This window comes from Aspergillus tanneri (assembly GCF_003426965.1).
Source record: "Aspergillus tanneri strain NIH1004 chromosome Unknown AapTan_1_pilon_pilon_pilon, whole genome shotgun sequence".
NCBI lineage: Eukaryota > Fungi > Ascomycota > Eurotiomycetes > Eurotiales > Aspergillaceae > Aspergillus > Aspergillus tanneri.
The window spans coordinates 1,668,176-1,683,242 of NW_022984628.1; the positions used below are offsets into that span (position 1 = coordinate 1,668,176).

General features: G+C 48.1%; 5 protein-coding genes across 5 annotated transcripts; 2 read left to right on the forward strand and 3 right to left on the reverse strand.

Moving 5' to 3' along the window:
* Positions 1-366: 366 nt before the first annotated feature.
* ATNIH1004_002577 (uncharacterized protein) lies at positions 367-1,203 on the forward strand (the record flags this gene model as incomplete). The annotated part of the gene is made up of 4 exons (XM_033567264.1): positions 367-420; positions 469-510; positions 579-1,028; positions 1,084-1,203. The coding sequence occupies 4 exons, from the start codon at positions 367-369 to the stop codon at positions 1,201-1,203; spliced, it is 666 nt and encodes a 221-aa protein (XP_033429259.1).
* A 1,265-nt stretch (positions 1,204-2,468) lies between these two features.
* On the reverse strand, positions 2,469-3,162 carry ATNIH1004_002578 (cytochrome P450; the record flags this gene model as incomplete). Its single annotated transcript, XM_033567265.1, has 2 exons — positions 2,469-2,734; positions 2,796-3,162. 2 exons carry the CDS (start codon positions 3,160-3,162, stop codon positions 2,469-2,471), a joined length of 633 nt encoding a protein of 210 aa, XP_033429260.1.
* A 200-nt stretch (positions 3,163-3,362) lies between these two features.
* On the reverse strand, positions 3,363-4,271 carry ATNIH1004_002579 (uncharacterized protein; the record flags this gene model as incomplete). The annotated part of the gene is made up of 2 exons (XM_033567266.1): positions 3,363-3,889; positions 4,223-4,271. 2 exons carry the CDS (start codon positions 4,269-4,271, stop codon positions 3,363-3,365), a joined length of 576 nt encoding a protein of 191 aa, XP_033429261.1.
* A 2,376-nt stretch (positions 4,272-6,647) lies between these two features.
* ATNIH1004_002580 (MDR family MFS transporter) lies at positions 6,648-8,597 on the reverse strand (the record flags this gene model as incomplete). Its single annotated transcript, XM_033567267.1, has 5 exons — positions 6,648-7,351; positions 7,405-7,585; positions 7,633-7,968; positions 8,024-8,284; positions 8,346-8,597. 5 exons carry the CDS (start codon positions 8,595-8,597, stop codon positions 6,648-6,650), a joined length of 1,734 nt encoding a protein of 577 aa, XP_033429262.1.
* A 2,120-nt stretch (positions 8,598-10,717) lies between these two features.
* ATNIH1004_002581 (Zn(II)2Cys6 transcription factor) lies at positions 10,718-13,024 on the forward strand (the record flags this gene model as incomplete). Its single annotated transcript, XM_033567268.1, has 4 exons — positions 10,718-11,112; positions 11,177-11,204; positions 11,255-11,782; positions 11,828-13,024. The coding sequence occupies 4 exons, from the start codon at positions 10,718-10,720 to the stop codon at positions 13,022-13,024; spliced, it is 2,148 nt and encodes a 715-aa protein (XP_033429263.1).
* Positions 13,025-15,067: the final 2,043 nt, after the last annotated feature.

Below are 15,067 nucleotides of genomic sequence, written 5' to 3' on the forward strand. Positions count from 1 at the left end.
AGAACACGGACACTACGTATCACCAGAGAAATGCCAAGAATACAATTACGGCAGACCAAGAAAATACTTGTCAAGCCAAGAAGGAACAGGGAGAAGCATGGAGTGCTGCATGGAATATCTGCTAGGACTAATGTGGCGATGCACATGCATGTGAAAGCCTCGGTGTGGTAGACACCACCAGAGCCCGATTAGGCAATTGTGGGGGGTGGGGAAAGGAGAAAGCACATGAATGAGACGTGCACGACGTACATCTATTTAACCCTTTTTCCTCCAGATTAATTTCTCTTCTTTCTTTTTCTTCCACGTCTCTCTCTATCTCTCTCTTTAACTTGATCTCTGTCGTATTTGCTCTCACCTCATCTCATCATGGCTGCCCCCGCTGATATCACCATCAAGAACCTCAGTGGAGAATGGACGATGGTAAGCATACATTCCCAGTATGTATTCCATATTGTTGACAGTGATTAGGATAAAACCATCTCCAATCCCACGGAACCAATTCTGGCCCTGGTATGTTACCTTCCATTCTACCAGGAACCCAAGAGGAGTAATCCAACTCATGTGATATATGTATGTAGCAAGGAATGGGCTTTTTGACCCGCAAAGCACTCAACCTCGCCACGATCACATTGCATGTGCATCAATACCCCGACGCCGAGGACTCCAAGGTCCGGCACCTCGACATTGACCAGATCGTCACCGGTGGCATCAAGGGCACCAGTGAGAGGCGTATCACGGACTGGACCAAGCGGGAGCACGAGGACCACATCTTCGGTAAGGTAGTGGGTCAATCACGATTCCTGCGCGGAATCGCAGGGGCCGATGGCAAAGTTCGGCCCAATGTGGATTTCCAGACTGAGACTACCGATGAGAAGGTGAAGAAGTTCCTGCGGGGAGAGATCCTCGTCGATGGGAGTGAGACGGAGGGATTCCTTGTCGAAGAGCAGGGCGAGGAGTACGGTGAGGGACAGGGTCTGTGGTTGCAGAATTTTGTAAGGAATGAGGAGAGCGGCTGGACTGCTGAGCAGGTATGTTATTCTATCTCTATCTCCTTGTCTGAGGGGAGTATGCTGATGGATGCAGATTTGGGGCTTTGAGACGGTCAATGGACAGCGGTACTATACCCGTCGAGTAGTCGTGGCTAAGGGAGATAAAGTCGAAATGGCCCGATTTGTTTATACGTTCATCAAGGCGAGGGAGTAATTCTGCTCGTGTATCTTGGATATACAGAAGTCTGATAGAATTATGATATCTCGACAGATACTATATATCTACATACGTACTTGATTTTCTAGACAGCTTCATGTCTTTCCCTTTCCGTTTTAGGGCTCACCTCTCGCCGCTTTTTGCTCACTGAGCAGATCTGAGCAAAGGGGTGAGTAGCCTGAGTAGGTAGCCTCAATAAAACGCACCACGCTAGTTTCACTAGTGACCATATTTTTCACCATTCCTCTTTATCCACTCAAACAAAACGATGGCATTATCAATAGAACGGGCAATTGTGGTCATCATTCCTTTTGCTCCAACTGCGAGGCAAAACTTCAAGTGGGGAGTAATCCGACTAATTTTTTCCCTCTAGTACCTATGCTCATCATTGCAGATTTGTGGGACAATGAGCATCTGGTGAAACCCATTAAGCTATGATATTAAATGTTTGCTGAAGAAATGGTATTGGGACAGATTCCTTCCTAGCGCCTTGGCTACGTACAACGTTGCCAACCACCTGAATCCTCTGTCCAAGTTGAATAACAGAGTGTGGCATCTAGATGAGACGGTGAATATATATCTAGTTGAATATATACGCTCCTTAGTAGGCTACATGCGTGTAGCTGGTATAGCTTCTCTGCCCTATTCCCCATTTCCCCTGTGCACCGTGGACCGCGTCAAGGTTTTAACAATGTTTAAATAGAGTATGATAAGTTGATCTCCTCTATTGGCAAGGATAACTTGATTAATCTATGCAGCTTTCCGGAGAAAATATTTCACTGCCCTTTACGGTTTCATCTCTTCCTAACGGTCGTGCCCCTGCTTGAACCACCAAGTATTAGCTATATTAATTCCTACGAATTTGCTTTGACCCGCATTGTCTAGGATAGGAGAACCAGGCAGTGAACCAGAATCAGCCCCAATTATCCCATTGAGCAAATCAGAGTGACTTGACAATATAGTGGACTGCATGTACTAACGGATGCGCGTGTGTCGGAGGATATCAATCTCTCCGCACACTTTGCGGTGTGGTTAGCGGGCCCAGAGAGTGGTTTTTTGAATGGGAGGTACGTCTGGGCAAATTGGGATGTGGATTAGTTGATGATGTTGGAGAGGTTGGCTGAGGATCGCAGTGTCTTGACGATTGGGTTGGTGGTGTAGGCTTGCTTAATGACACTGCACTTTGCTCATACCACGTCTGTATATTTGTGTGTTTGCGTGTTTGCAAGAAGATTGTTTAATTCGATATATCTATCTACCATTTATTCTGAAAAGTACATATGTTGTTGATATATATAAAACTTCTTCCTAGCGTAGTCTGCACCCACCCAACCCTCAAGCCTTGTTCCTAGGAACATACTTGCAAAATAGCCCAACAGGTAAACTCGGGGCCGCAGACTAGGCTGTCCATTTTCATCACATCCGCTCAACTCGTACATGGCAAGAGCGTACGCGAGAATGATGTTTAGCTGTATCTTGGCCCAGCGCATGCCCATGCAGGGATGCCGACCCTGACCCCAACCGACAACTACATCCCGTTAATCTCAGTATGTATGATTACAAATTGGAAAGTTTAAGCCACAACTTACAGCTATAAGCCTCTTTCTTGACTTCCTCACGACCTTCGCGGAACCGATCGGGGTCATACTTGTATGGATCTGGGTACAACTCTGGATTGAAGTGGACTTCGGTGGTGTTGTATGCGGCGAATGTGCCGGCGGGAATAACCTCATCAGTGTCGGGGATCGGGACCGAGTGCGGAGCCATGTTGAGACGGATCATTGGGAACGCCACCCACATCGAATGGCCTCTTTGAAACAGAGGTCGATCGAAGGGAAGAAGGTCTCCCACGCCTCCAGTGGGATCCAGTCGAGTTGGACCACTAATGGCGCGTTGGGATTCTTGGAATGCGTCTCGGCGACGGCTCTGATCTCGCTGTATATCTTGACTTGCCATTCTGGGTGGTGGGCGACAATGTTCAGCATAGCGCCGCACAGAGAACCCGCATTGGCGGAGGCAATGAACAGAATGCTAATAAAGAAGTTGATCATCCACTCTTGCGAATCACCACTATCAACCATATGCTGAACAACATCGTCCCTGCGGGGAGCGCCTTTCTGCAACCGTCGCTTTACGATCGGGGTTACAGTACAATGCTACTCAGCCCGTATCTTCCCCACCGGCGCTTCATCTTGGCAATTGAGGGCAGATACGGAAGCGCAACTGTGTGTATACTGCTGGTATGCATCAGCAGTGACAGGACGTTCTGGCACTTTTCGAGAAGCTTTGGACTGTTGGAGATCTCCGCTGCACACGACGCGACAAGCCTGCTGCACCACCAGCCGATAGCACGCATCGGTCGGGTTCATGACGCCAGAGGGGTTCTTGCCAAGGGCCTCAAAAGCCATTCGAGCATCTCTCGTCACGCCGGGCAGACGCTTGGCTAGCTGCTCCGACTTTTGCAGGTCAACCAAACGGCGCTGGAAGTAGCTTCTGCCGTTTTGATAGTTGTTGTGGAAGATCTCGTGAAGAGGAGGGACAAAGTCCGGTCCATGGCCAACGAGAGCAGCTCCGCGCACGAAATCGAAGTCACGATTATCGAGAAAGATCTTGCGGGCTGCTGCACCAGATACCCCCACGACGTGGTACTTCCCTCTTGGCCACACAGTCTTTCCAGAAGGCCCTACATGTTGCAATTAGCGCCCTCACTTCTCACAAGCGAGGCGAGGATGAATTCTTACCACTTTGGGGTGAAGAAACCCCAGGAGCCGACGAGGGGGACAGTATTGGGTGTGAATTCAGGCGACTTCTTGTCGACGCTTGGGGTATATGATAGGAAAATAATATAAGCCAAGAAGGCTACCACGGTCGCAACAAGACCCGTGAGCACGGTCTTCACTGGCGATCGGAAATTATCATCTGTGTAAAATAGATCCATTTTCAAGGGTTTGAAGGCAAGATGTGGTGGGTTAGTTCGAGCGGCTTATATACCCTTCAGCTGCATCTAACCTCGTACATAATCGAAATAGTGGGCCGAGGCTTGCCAGGTATAAATTGAGTCTCATCCAATGGCCGGGGGATCGGGGTGTTTACTTATATGCCCAATATTGGCTTCATCCAATCTCTTGGGAGTAAGACCGGGCTCCGGTATGCTTCGAATCCCCGATCACAATTGCCCGACCACCAATGAGATAAACCAAAATGGGAATTAATGCAGGAATCATACATGAGAAGGTCGAGAATAATATAAATACGTATCTCTGGCGCTTGTCATTCAATGTTCATCCAGACCAGCACTATGCCCTCCTATCTCATCACCGGCGCAAGTCGAGGGCTGGGCTACACCTAGCTCAAGCACCTCTCCTCGAATCCAGAAAATATTGTGATTGGCCTGGTACGCAATAAATCCGATACCCAAAAACGTCTGGTCACCGATAACTTCACCAATATACACCTTGTCTGTGCTGACATCACCGACGCCAAAACCCTTCGGACCGTTGCGAGCAAGTCGGCAACATCACTGGCGGAAGTTTAGACATCCTGAAAATACCGCGATCCTAACCCTAAGCAGTGCTTTCAACTCCCTTGTCGATCTGTCTCCCGAGGAGAACATCTTAGATTCATGCAGAACAAATGTCGTAGGGGTGGCACACACAATCAATGCCCTCCTGCCACTGATTCGAAAGGGGAGGCAGACCCCATATTCAATTTCCAAGGCTGCGGCCGAACTTCTCATGGCCAAGTACCACGCAGCGCTTGGGCTACGGAAGGGATCCTTTTCCTGGCGATTAGTCCTGGCGTCGTGTCGAAACCAGACACGACACCTACGGTAGAATAGGCAGAGGGAAGGCAGAAAATGGTCGGCAAATTGAAAGCGTACGCGCCACACTTCACAGGTCCGATTATCATGGAGGAGAGTGTGAGGATGCAGCTAGAGGTCATTGACAAAGCGACCGTGGAAACCTCTGGTGGAACTTTTGTCAGTCACTTTGGGAATAAACAATGGCTGTGACGGAGTCATCAGCACAGGATCAGTCGGTCTCTCGCCCAAGGAGACATACTGTTTCAACAAAAGGTTCTCGCGTTTATTGTAAACTGCTAGCTACTGAGAGACTCCGGTCCATAGGGTTCTATTACCGCAAAATACTCACTGTTTGGGTACACGGGGAGATCAAGTCTGCTTTATTGTGATCATGCCAGGTTCGGATTGAGGAAACAGGTCTAGTTATGTTAAGTTCGACATGCTCTTTTCAGTTCCGCGATGGTTAAGGTCTCCGGGGAGCACTGCTAATAAAGCAGAATCGCTGAAAGACAATCAATGTATGTATGTATGCTAGAAGCTCACCATCAGAATAAAAGAAGATGGGAAATCTACGCATTGCCTAGTCCTGAAAGGAAAAGTGCAAGGGAAATAAGGGCACGGCGTGCTTTAATTATTTGGTCAAATGTTCTACAGTTTACCGGGGCTATCTTGATCGTTATCCTTGAGTATTTATATAGAGGAATAAGGTGGTATTCCAGGGAGATTCATCAAAAAAAAGGACTGTGTTCACTACCACCTGCAAATGCTACACGTAGATCTATAAGCTCGCCAACCTCAGGCAGTTCGCTAGGGGTAAGCTGATAAATATGTATCTTTAGAGAGTATGTATATTCTCAAACGAAATGAACCAGGATTCATCAGTGATAGCTATTAATGATATTCCTTTAGTATTATGAACCTAATAGTCTTCCTTTTACGAGCTTTCGGGATATAAATCACCTACAAAAGTGCTACGAAGCCGGGATGTTGAGATTTCCCGAAGTAGAAATAAATGTCCCGGGGTGCAGCCACAAAGACCTCCGAGAGCCCGACTAGTGCTAAAAGAATCTCGTACCAGGAATTAAGACAAGCTGGTCTGATATGGATGAGTCCCGAAAATGGGATTTCCCATGATTTCCCATGATTTCCTGGGCTCCCGGACAGCCCATTTGCGCCCGTAAGGAAGGCCATACACATATATGGTTTGTAGTGTTCCTCACTGACGGCCTCATCCTGTAATTGGAAATCATAATCAAATCAGGTGTACAGAATGGTGTCAAATAAGTATCTTTCGCACGGGGATAAAGATGAATTTGATCCCCAAAGGTGGTCGTCAACGCCGAGCGAGCTCTCACAAGTGTATATTGGGTCTAGCGTTGTTCTTGTCGTCGGCCCTCTTTACAGTCAGTAGTGAAGAGAAGATAGTCTAGGAGCGGAATTTATGCGAACAATCTAAGTTGTCCTAACAAATTTGTATCGCTCACCACCGGGATACCAGTCATACAAAGAGTAATTTGTTGGAATAGATCTACCTACAATCGTATCAAATTAGCCATATGAATTGGTGCACATATATATGTATCTCCAAACTAACTCTCAATTTTAAGCAGTCAAGGAAAACAAAATCCCCTGGTTCACGCTATTTACCACCCACTGCTTCTGCGGTCTTCTCCTCTCCAGCCGGCCCATTATTCTCGGCATCGGGCTTTGGCTGTCCCTTCTTGATACTCTTCCACTCCAGAGTAGCCGCACCCAGTAGTGTCAGACATGAGATAATCAAACCGGCCTGAAACACCTTCTGTAGCGCTTCATTGTAAGAGCGAAGGACCGTGTTGTGCTGATCCGTAGGCATTGTATTCAGCAGCTTGGTGACACCCCCCGAAGTGACAAGACGGGGGTTGAACCCCGGCAGCCCGGAAAGTCTCTTCACAAGTTGATTAGCCAGGATATTCTCCCCAACGGAGACAAAGACGGCTGCCCCGATCAGCTGACCGAACAGCATCAGTGCTAGTCCAGATGACACGTCGGGCTTCGGAAGGACGGTCTGCGCTGCGAGATTGGGGACTTGGAAACACAAGCCCAGACCAAGTCCGTAGACAATCTGATAGCCGATCCACTTTCCCTCGCCGGTGTCTACCTGGAAAGTGGTGAGGAGACCGGCTCCGGCGGACATGATGCAGGACCCGATGATCGCTAGTGGGGTGTAGTATCCGACCTTGGAGTTTATGATTCCACCACCGATTGAGCCCACGACCATGGATATCATCATAGGTAGCAGGTGGATGCCGGATTCCACGGCGGAACTGCCCTTGATGGATTGGAACCAGATTGGGAGGAAGTACACTGTGATTGAAGTCAGTAACAGGGGACAATGCTGGATAGTGTGGCCTTATTACCAAATATATAGTTTCCGGAGCCGACGCAGAGTGTCTGCCAGAAGCCTGAAATGATGCTGCGCTGCGAAAAGATGCGCACTGGAAGTGTCGCCGTCTTTGGAAGGAAGACCTGGACGGCGACAAATGAAAGAAGTAAGACGCCCATGAGAACCAAGCAAGCCACGACGCGGCCACTGCCCCACTGCAAACTATCAGCTATGGTTGAAAATAATAGTGCACATGACTTACAGGATACGTCTGGGCGCCCCACTGAAGTGCCAATATAAGACAGACCACGCCAGACACCAGAGGTGTAGTACCAAATAAATCCAGTTGTAGCAGCTTCTCGGCCCAGGAGACCTTTGCTGTATCTTGCTTGGGGACCTTGAGACAGAAGGCAATGAAGACCATGGCGGCGCCACCAATTGGCAGATTGACATAAAAGCACCATCTCCATGTCACGTTGGATGCAAAGGCGCCGCCAATCAATGGGCCCACGACAGAGGCAACGCCAAAAAGGGCGCCGAACAGTCCCTGAATTTGTGGACGCTTCTGGAGAGGCACGGAATGGATGATGCACATTATCTGAGACGCATTTGTCAGTAATTCGTATACGGGCAGGGGGATGTACTGAACGTACAGTTCCAGCGAGGATACCAGCAGCGCCGACTCCACAGATCGCTCTTCCGACTATAAAGGCGACTGAATTCGGCGCAGCTCCACAGATAGCAGAGGCAACCTCAAAGACTAGAATACTGGCAAGGAAGACGATTCTGACGGAAAAGAGCTTGTACAACTTGCCAAACAAGAGTTGGAATGCGCAGCATGTCAACAAGTAGGCGCTTCCGTACCAGCCAACGTCGTCGAAGGAATTGAATTCATCGGTGATTTTGGGTATGGCCTATCAATCGCGTATAAATTAGCGCTAGAATTGGATTGACTTTAATGTAGGATGATCATACCGTCGAGATGATCGTTCTGTCCAGCGCGACCAGGAACATAGCAACGAAAGCTGAGACGATCAGACAGACAACCCTAAGCGTAGACTGGTTCTCGGGCGGGCCCGGCGGACCTGGAGGGCCTCCAGACTTGGCCGGTCCTTCGTCTTTGACTGATGTATCTGTAGTTATTTCGCTATGTTCGTTCGTCAACTCTGGAGCATCTATCGTAGCCAATTTGGTGCTGTCAGAGGTGGAAGTGCGTGGTGGAGGCATGGTGATTGTAGTATTCGTGGCTCCACTAACCAAGACGTGATTGATCGGTTATCAATGCACGAGATATAATATTCCAGAGCAGAATGAATAATGAGGAAACAGTCCATATTTAAAGGGGCCTAAGGGGCAAAACATGGTCGGTGATTTCGCGTTTTGCGAAAGTTGATCTACAAAATGGTCGGGGGTTAGAATGTGCGAGGGTTAGCAAGTGGTGTGGGTTTCGGATATCATAATACGGCAAGCCATTGATTGGGACAGAACGGAAATAACTAATTTTTGAAAATCCCATTTGGCATTCTGCCGGCAGAATAGTAAATATCTTGACACAATCAAATCATTTATAGCATCGTACTAGGGGATATTCTTATTCTGACTTCCTTAGCTTTATTTATAAAGTTACTAGTCCTGAGCACACGAAGAGGTGCAAGCCATTGCCAGGTAAAAACGCCAAACACCAAAAAGAAATACTTAAACAACCACAATAGCATTCTCTGGAAAAGAACCAGGTGCTAGCAGTGTATAATTATTAGAGGGATTAGCACCATCCGGAGGCGCCTGCTTTAATTTATTTTTACCTGGGTTATCCTCTACTCCTGCTCGTACGCAGCAGCGACGTGCGTGGTCGCGCTATTTATAGTTAGCGCATGCTTAGACCTCGGCGCGGCCGTCCCCCACAGATGTTAATCCACGGCTCCGCCGTGGATCCAATTTCCTCTCCACGCGGTCCCATTCGGGAGGGGAATCCCAAGGGAAAATCTCCTCCCAACGGCCAGCCTATTATAATATCACACTCAGGGGTTAAGGGATACGTAGACATAAGGAAGCGTTCGTCTGCGCTCATTCTCGAGGATAGATTAATATACTCACCATGCGATACTAGATCGCGCGATAGTTCCAATATACTATCTACTCACCGCTATCCTAACACCTCACAAGGTACCTTCCCTAGACACTTTAATACAATGTAGCTTACCTAGCAATTATAAATCCTTAACTTTAGAAGTGTTAATGGAGTAATTCTTTACTATAATCCTTAATTTAACCCTTTTCAAGCTCCTTTTAAAGCTCTTTAATCACAGAATCCACTTGTTGTTAAAGCAGTAATAGGGTTAAGCATACGACTTAATGACGGATATAGTTATTTGTCATCCCGGGGATGACTAAGACGTATAGTGCCTGACGAATATGGCTACAACACGTAGGCACTCCGAAGACAACATGATCCCATATCATACGATCCCACGGCAGTGTACTGGAAGACCTTGGTAGACACTAGGTTAAATAGTGGTCTGCTACTTAAGGTAGCAGACCGGAGAGAGAGAGGGGGACTCGTCAAGGATAGCCTAGGCAATACATTCCTTCACAAGACTCAATAGAATTCCCTCAGTCCTCCCCAGGCCCGCCATCAAGGCGGCCCCTGGGCCCTCCTTCCCATATTCGACTGTTCCTACAGCTTATAGCGTTATACTACCTCGCCCATTCCCCTACCTAACCGGCCGTGTGATGAGCGATACCTATTTAAGAGTCCTTGCTGTGATATTAAAGCCTTCTTGACTTAAAACATAAAGTAGATCCTTTCTTCAAGCCTAACTTGGAAGAAAAAGACTTTAATACATGTATAAAAAACAGTACTTAAACTTGCTGTACTGTACAATTTGCTTTTAAAATTCCTATGTGTGTAGGCGTGAGCTGATCTGATCGTACGTTGGGTAACCTTAATACCATACCGATCTAAAAGAAATTCTTGGAGAGTTGCTACCAACGAATTATTTCGAAATAATCCAACGATCTCAGCCCTTTGAGGCTCAAGATTGATGGAAGGACGTGGCATAGTTTTTGATTTTTTTATGTGTATACTCAAGATAAATGCTGATTGAGATAAAAAAAAAAGAGGAAGTTATATCTACACTGCTATTGTACTACTGATCATGGCCCAGGCGGAGCTATAGGCGGTATAGGGACTTTAGAAATTAGTTATTTTAGTTTTGTCCCAATGGCTTGCCATACATAAAACCCGATGTTCCCGTTCCCCTTCCTTCTTACCCCAACCAACCTGGGGCTTCGGGGTCCGGGCTCTATTAACAACGTTTCTGCCGCAACAGGACCGATAGTCTCATGCCATGGCGACACCGATCTCTCCATCTGAACAGTCAGTTACTGTCAAGGGCCGGCGCGTGCTGGCCTGCGTGCTGTGTCAGCAACGCAAGATCAAGTGTGATCGTATATTCCCTTGCGCCAACTGTGTACGTGCCGGCGAGCAGTGCGAGCAAGCAACCCGCCAGCGACGCCGGAGGTTTCCCGAGAGAGAGCTGCTGGCCCGCCTGCGACACTATGAGAGCCTGCTCCGCCAGCATAACGTCAAGTTCGATCCTCTCCACACGCCTACTACAGGGTGTAGGTCTCCTAGCAAGGATGAGCGAGATGAACTTCCAGAGGTTGTTCAGTTGGAAGGTACTATTCCTGATACGGGTTCTCGTCTGTTGAAAGAAAAGAAAACAGTCAAGTCTAAATCATTGTACGAGACTCTATCCTGTTCTTTTGAAACCCGTGCATACTTCGGGATGACTAATCACAAGTAGGAATCTTTGGCATGCCATGAGTCAAAAGGTACCACCGACTCTGCGAGTGATCGTGGGGCTCACTGACAATTGGGAAAGACCGTAGATCCCAAGGACGATGACGGAAATGACGGCGAAGACGATGAAAACGACACCGGGTTCCTGCACGAGAACGATGATGTGCGCCACGCCGTGATCAAGAACGCATGGAACCATATGTTTCAAGGCAAAAGTAACGACCACCTTTTATTCGGTTCACCGGTAGGGAACGTTGACGACCTTTCTGCTTTGCATCCGACCCATGTACAGATCTTCAGGCTCTGGCAAATCTACTTGGACAACATCAATCCTCTTTTAAAAGTCACGCATACACCCACTCTCCAAACACGTCTCATCGATGCTGCTAGTGATATCGCCAATATCAATCCTACAATGGAAGCATTAATGTTCAGTATATACTGTGTCTCCATTCTAAGTCTCTCAGAAGATCAATGCAGTGCCTTGTTCGGATCTCCCAAAAAGGATCTCTTGACGGCCTATCAGTCTGCATGCCAGCAAGCGTTACGGAATTGTTGTATTTTACGCTCTAGTGACCGGGAGTGCTTGACCGCATTGTATCTGTATCTAGTAGGTGTGTCCAACCGATCTATCCGCACTCACTGATTTTTGCAGGTGTCGATCAGACCTGACACGGACCCTGCGTCTCTCTCATCCATGCTCAGCGTTGCTATACGAATCGCACAGCGGATAGGTATTCATGATGAATCAATGTACGGTAAATGTTCTGCTCTGGAAGCGGAGATGCGTCGAAGACTGTGGTGGTCGCTCATCATCTTTGATAACCGCATCTGCGAAATGTCCGATTATAAGACCGCGTCGCTGGCTCCGACCTGGGACTGCCGCGTTCCGCTCAATGTGAGTGATTTCGAGCTTCAGCCGGAGATTAAAGCCCCACCCGCAGCAAACAACAGACCAACAGAGATGCTCTTTGCTATTATCCGCAGTGAGCTCGCCGACTTTGTCCGTCGCACCGCCTTCCACCTCAATTTCACCAATCCTTATTTGAACACGATCGCCCCTCGATCTACCACTATAGATGAGGCGGAGCAGCTTCTGGCGTTGGAGAAGATGGTAGAGGAGAAATACTTGGTATTATGCAATCCAGAGAACCCACTGCATTTCATGACGATCTGGACCACGCGGGGTTACCTAGCCAAGAATCGTCTCTTGCAACACTACTCCCAATACTTGACGGCCTCCGTGCAGCAGACAGATACGCGGCGCAACGTCGGTATTTTCCACGCGCTGCGTATGCTGGAGTGCGACACCAACCTCATGACGTCGCCTCTCACCAAAGGATACCTGTGGCTTGTTCACTTCCACTTCCCCTTTCCCGCGTATATTCACCTTCTGCAGGATTTGAAGAAGAGGCCCGTCGGGGAGCATGCAGACCAGGCGTGGGAGGCCATGAGCAACAACTATAAGGTCCGCATTATGGATGCCAAGGAGGACGACCGCCCCTTTTTTATCGTCTTCTCTCGGATTGTCTCTCAGGCCTGGGAGGCGCGTGAACAGATAGCCAGACAACAGGAGAGGCCCCTGGTGCCACCACGGATTGTGTCGGATATACGGAACAAAGTAATGCAGATGACGTTAAATTTCGGTCAGAATGCAGACACAGTGCAGCCTGGTGGTTCCCCGGGCGTCGACGTGGATAACCTGTCAATGCCTATGCAGATGGATTTCAATGTGCCAGGCATGGTGTATGGCGCTGGCGGGCAGGTGCCTACAAGTTTGGGACCGTGGGGATATCCTGAGATGCCTGGGCCGAGGGGCATGGACGTGGATGCGAATCAGTTTATTTTGTAAACAGCTGTTACGACTTCTACTTTGAGGCGAGAAATGATAAGTTCTGCCTTCCCGCTTGTTGATAACGAACCGAGTTTGTGAGACCAGGCAGTTCTTGTAACCCCCTATGGAGTTAGAACTACATAGCAAGTTAGATCTCTTCTTGCTTCTCTCTCTTCCTTTCCCTCCCCGGTCCGGTCCACTCCATAGTGAATGCACACGCTCTTCTCTCTATAGAGATCTGTTGTGTAGCACTCCCTAAACTATACCAGTCTGACCCGCGAAACCAGCAAAAGCATATTTCTGGCCCTAAAACTTCGTTTTTGTAAGCTCAATTATAAGACAAAGGGTGTCCCCAACTATCCCCCCTAGTCTAGGTACGATAGGATGAGTCAGACCATAAAGCCTGCTAGGTGGTGGTGGTGGTGGCGGTGGTAGTAGTAGTAGTAGTAGTAGTAGTAGTAGTAGTAGTAGTAGTAGTAGTATTCTTGACCTGTCCTAGCTTACATATGATTGTCGCCATGCAGGGTCGCGCTGACTCCTGAGGAAGGCCGCACCTGGCGGCTGGTCGCCAAGGAGTTCGTGAGACCACGATGTTGATCCCTCTAGACGAAAGGTGCTGCTTATGACATTGTCCCGTAATGTTGAAAAAGAGCAGAAAAGTATCAGCGTCATAGGACTGAAATGACGGAGGTCGCGCAAAACACCTGGAACGAACCGAGGAATGTATCCGCAATCTCATCTTCCTTACTTCTTCGTTACGCACTCTGTCTCTGCAGCTCTGGCCAGACCTCGAGGAACAGGAAAGGCGTAAGAAGGCAAAACCTCTTTCTGATCACTCACTCCGTGGTTGGAAATGGAGGTAGCTAAGATACCCCAAAATTATTTTGTCGTTATCCCATTGTGCCGCATCCAGGTGGGCCTCTTGGATTGACAGAATGGCATGATTCTGATACTCGACAGATTTGAGAGACATGGTTGGACACGTATCGAATTTCAGGCGATTAATGCCTACCTGGAAACACTGTCCCAATTGCATATACGCAAGTACCTTCGACAGGCTTGGGACTCCATTACATCCCATTACCTTGATGAATGGTTGCCTTCCCAAATATCAATTCAGCAGAATCAGACTGCACCTGGGCCACACCTAGAAGACATTGCGAATGAGGCAGCACCTATGCTTCTTTTTCAACCTAATACTTCAATGGACGAGGAGAATTTACACTACTTAGGCCAATCACAAGTAAGCCGCGACCTCACTGCATCTGCAACATATACGATAGACAGCGGCAATTATCAGTCGACCGAGTCAGAAGAAACACAAGCCCGAGCAGAATTGGGTAGAAGTCTTTTACCAAACACCAGATACCATTTTCCAACTACAGAAACACCTATTCTCAGAGCTTCACATGATAAAGGACCTTCGTTTCACTCAGATGAGAATATGCCCATAAATTTCGGCAACTCGACCCCTATCCGATCCTTGTGTTCCATCGCAAATTACCCGCCATGTCCTGCTGCAGAGTCTGTTGCAGAGTCTGTTTTGTTGTCCGCCACTACTTTCGTGACAAACACCTACACAGGAATTCCGACAGAGCTCTATCCCCTTGGGGACGCACCGACAGAGCTATATCTTCTTGAAGGAGAGCCAACCGAATTATATCCACTAGGCGAGGAGCCAATCGACTTGTACAACTTTGGAATACATGCCGAGACGATTTCGACTCCAAGCTCCAATCATTTAGAACCCAACCTTCCTCCCATTTCTGGCGGCAACTGAGACGAGCTTGGTCTCACAGTCAAGATTATGAGACAGTATGCACCATGACTGATGACAACACTTGCGCTTGTGATTCTTATAAATGTTCCAACTTTGAGATACGTGCCAGAGATGCTCGGATTCTTGTCCTGGTGGATTCGAAGTGGGTAAACATATGCGAGTCCTTGAGAGCTACCAAAGTAACCAGGTATAGAACCAGATATCCGAATTATGAAGCGACAAGACAATTTATCTGCAACCTGAGATTACGTTAACATAAAGTTGCGCTAGGAGTGAAAAGG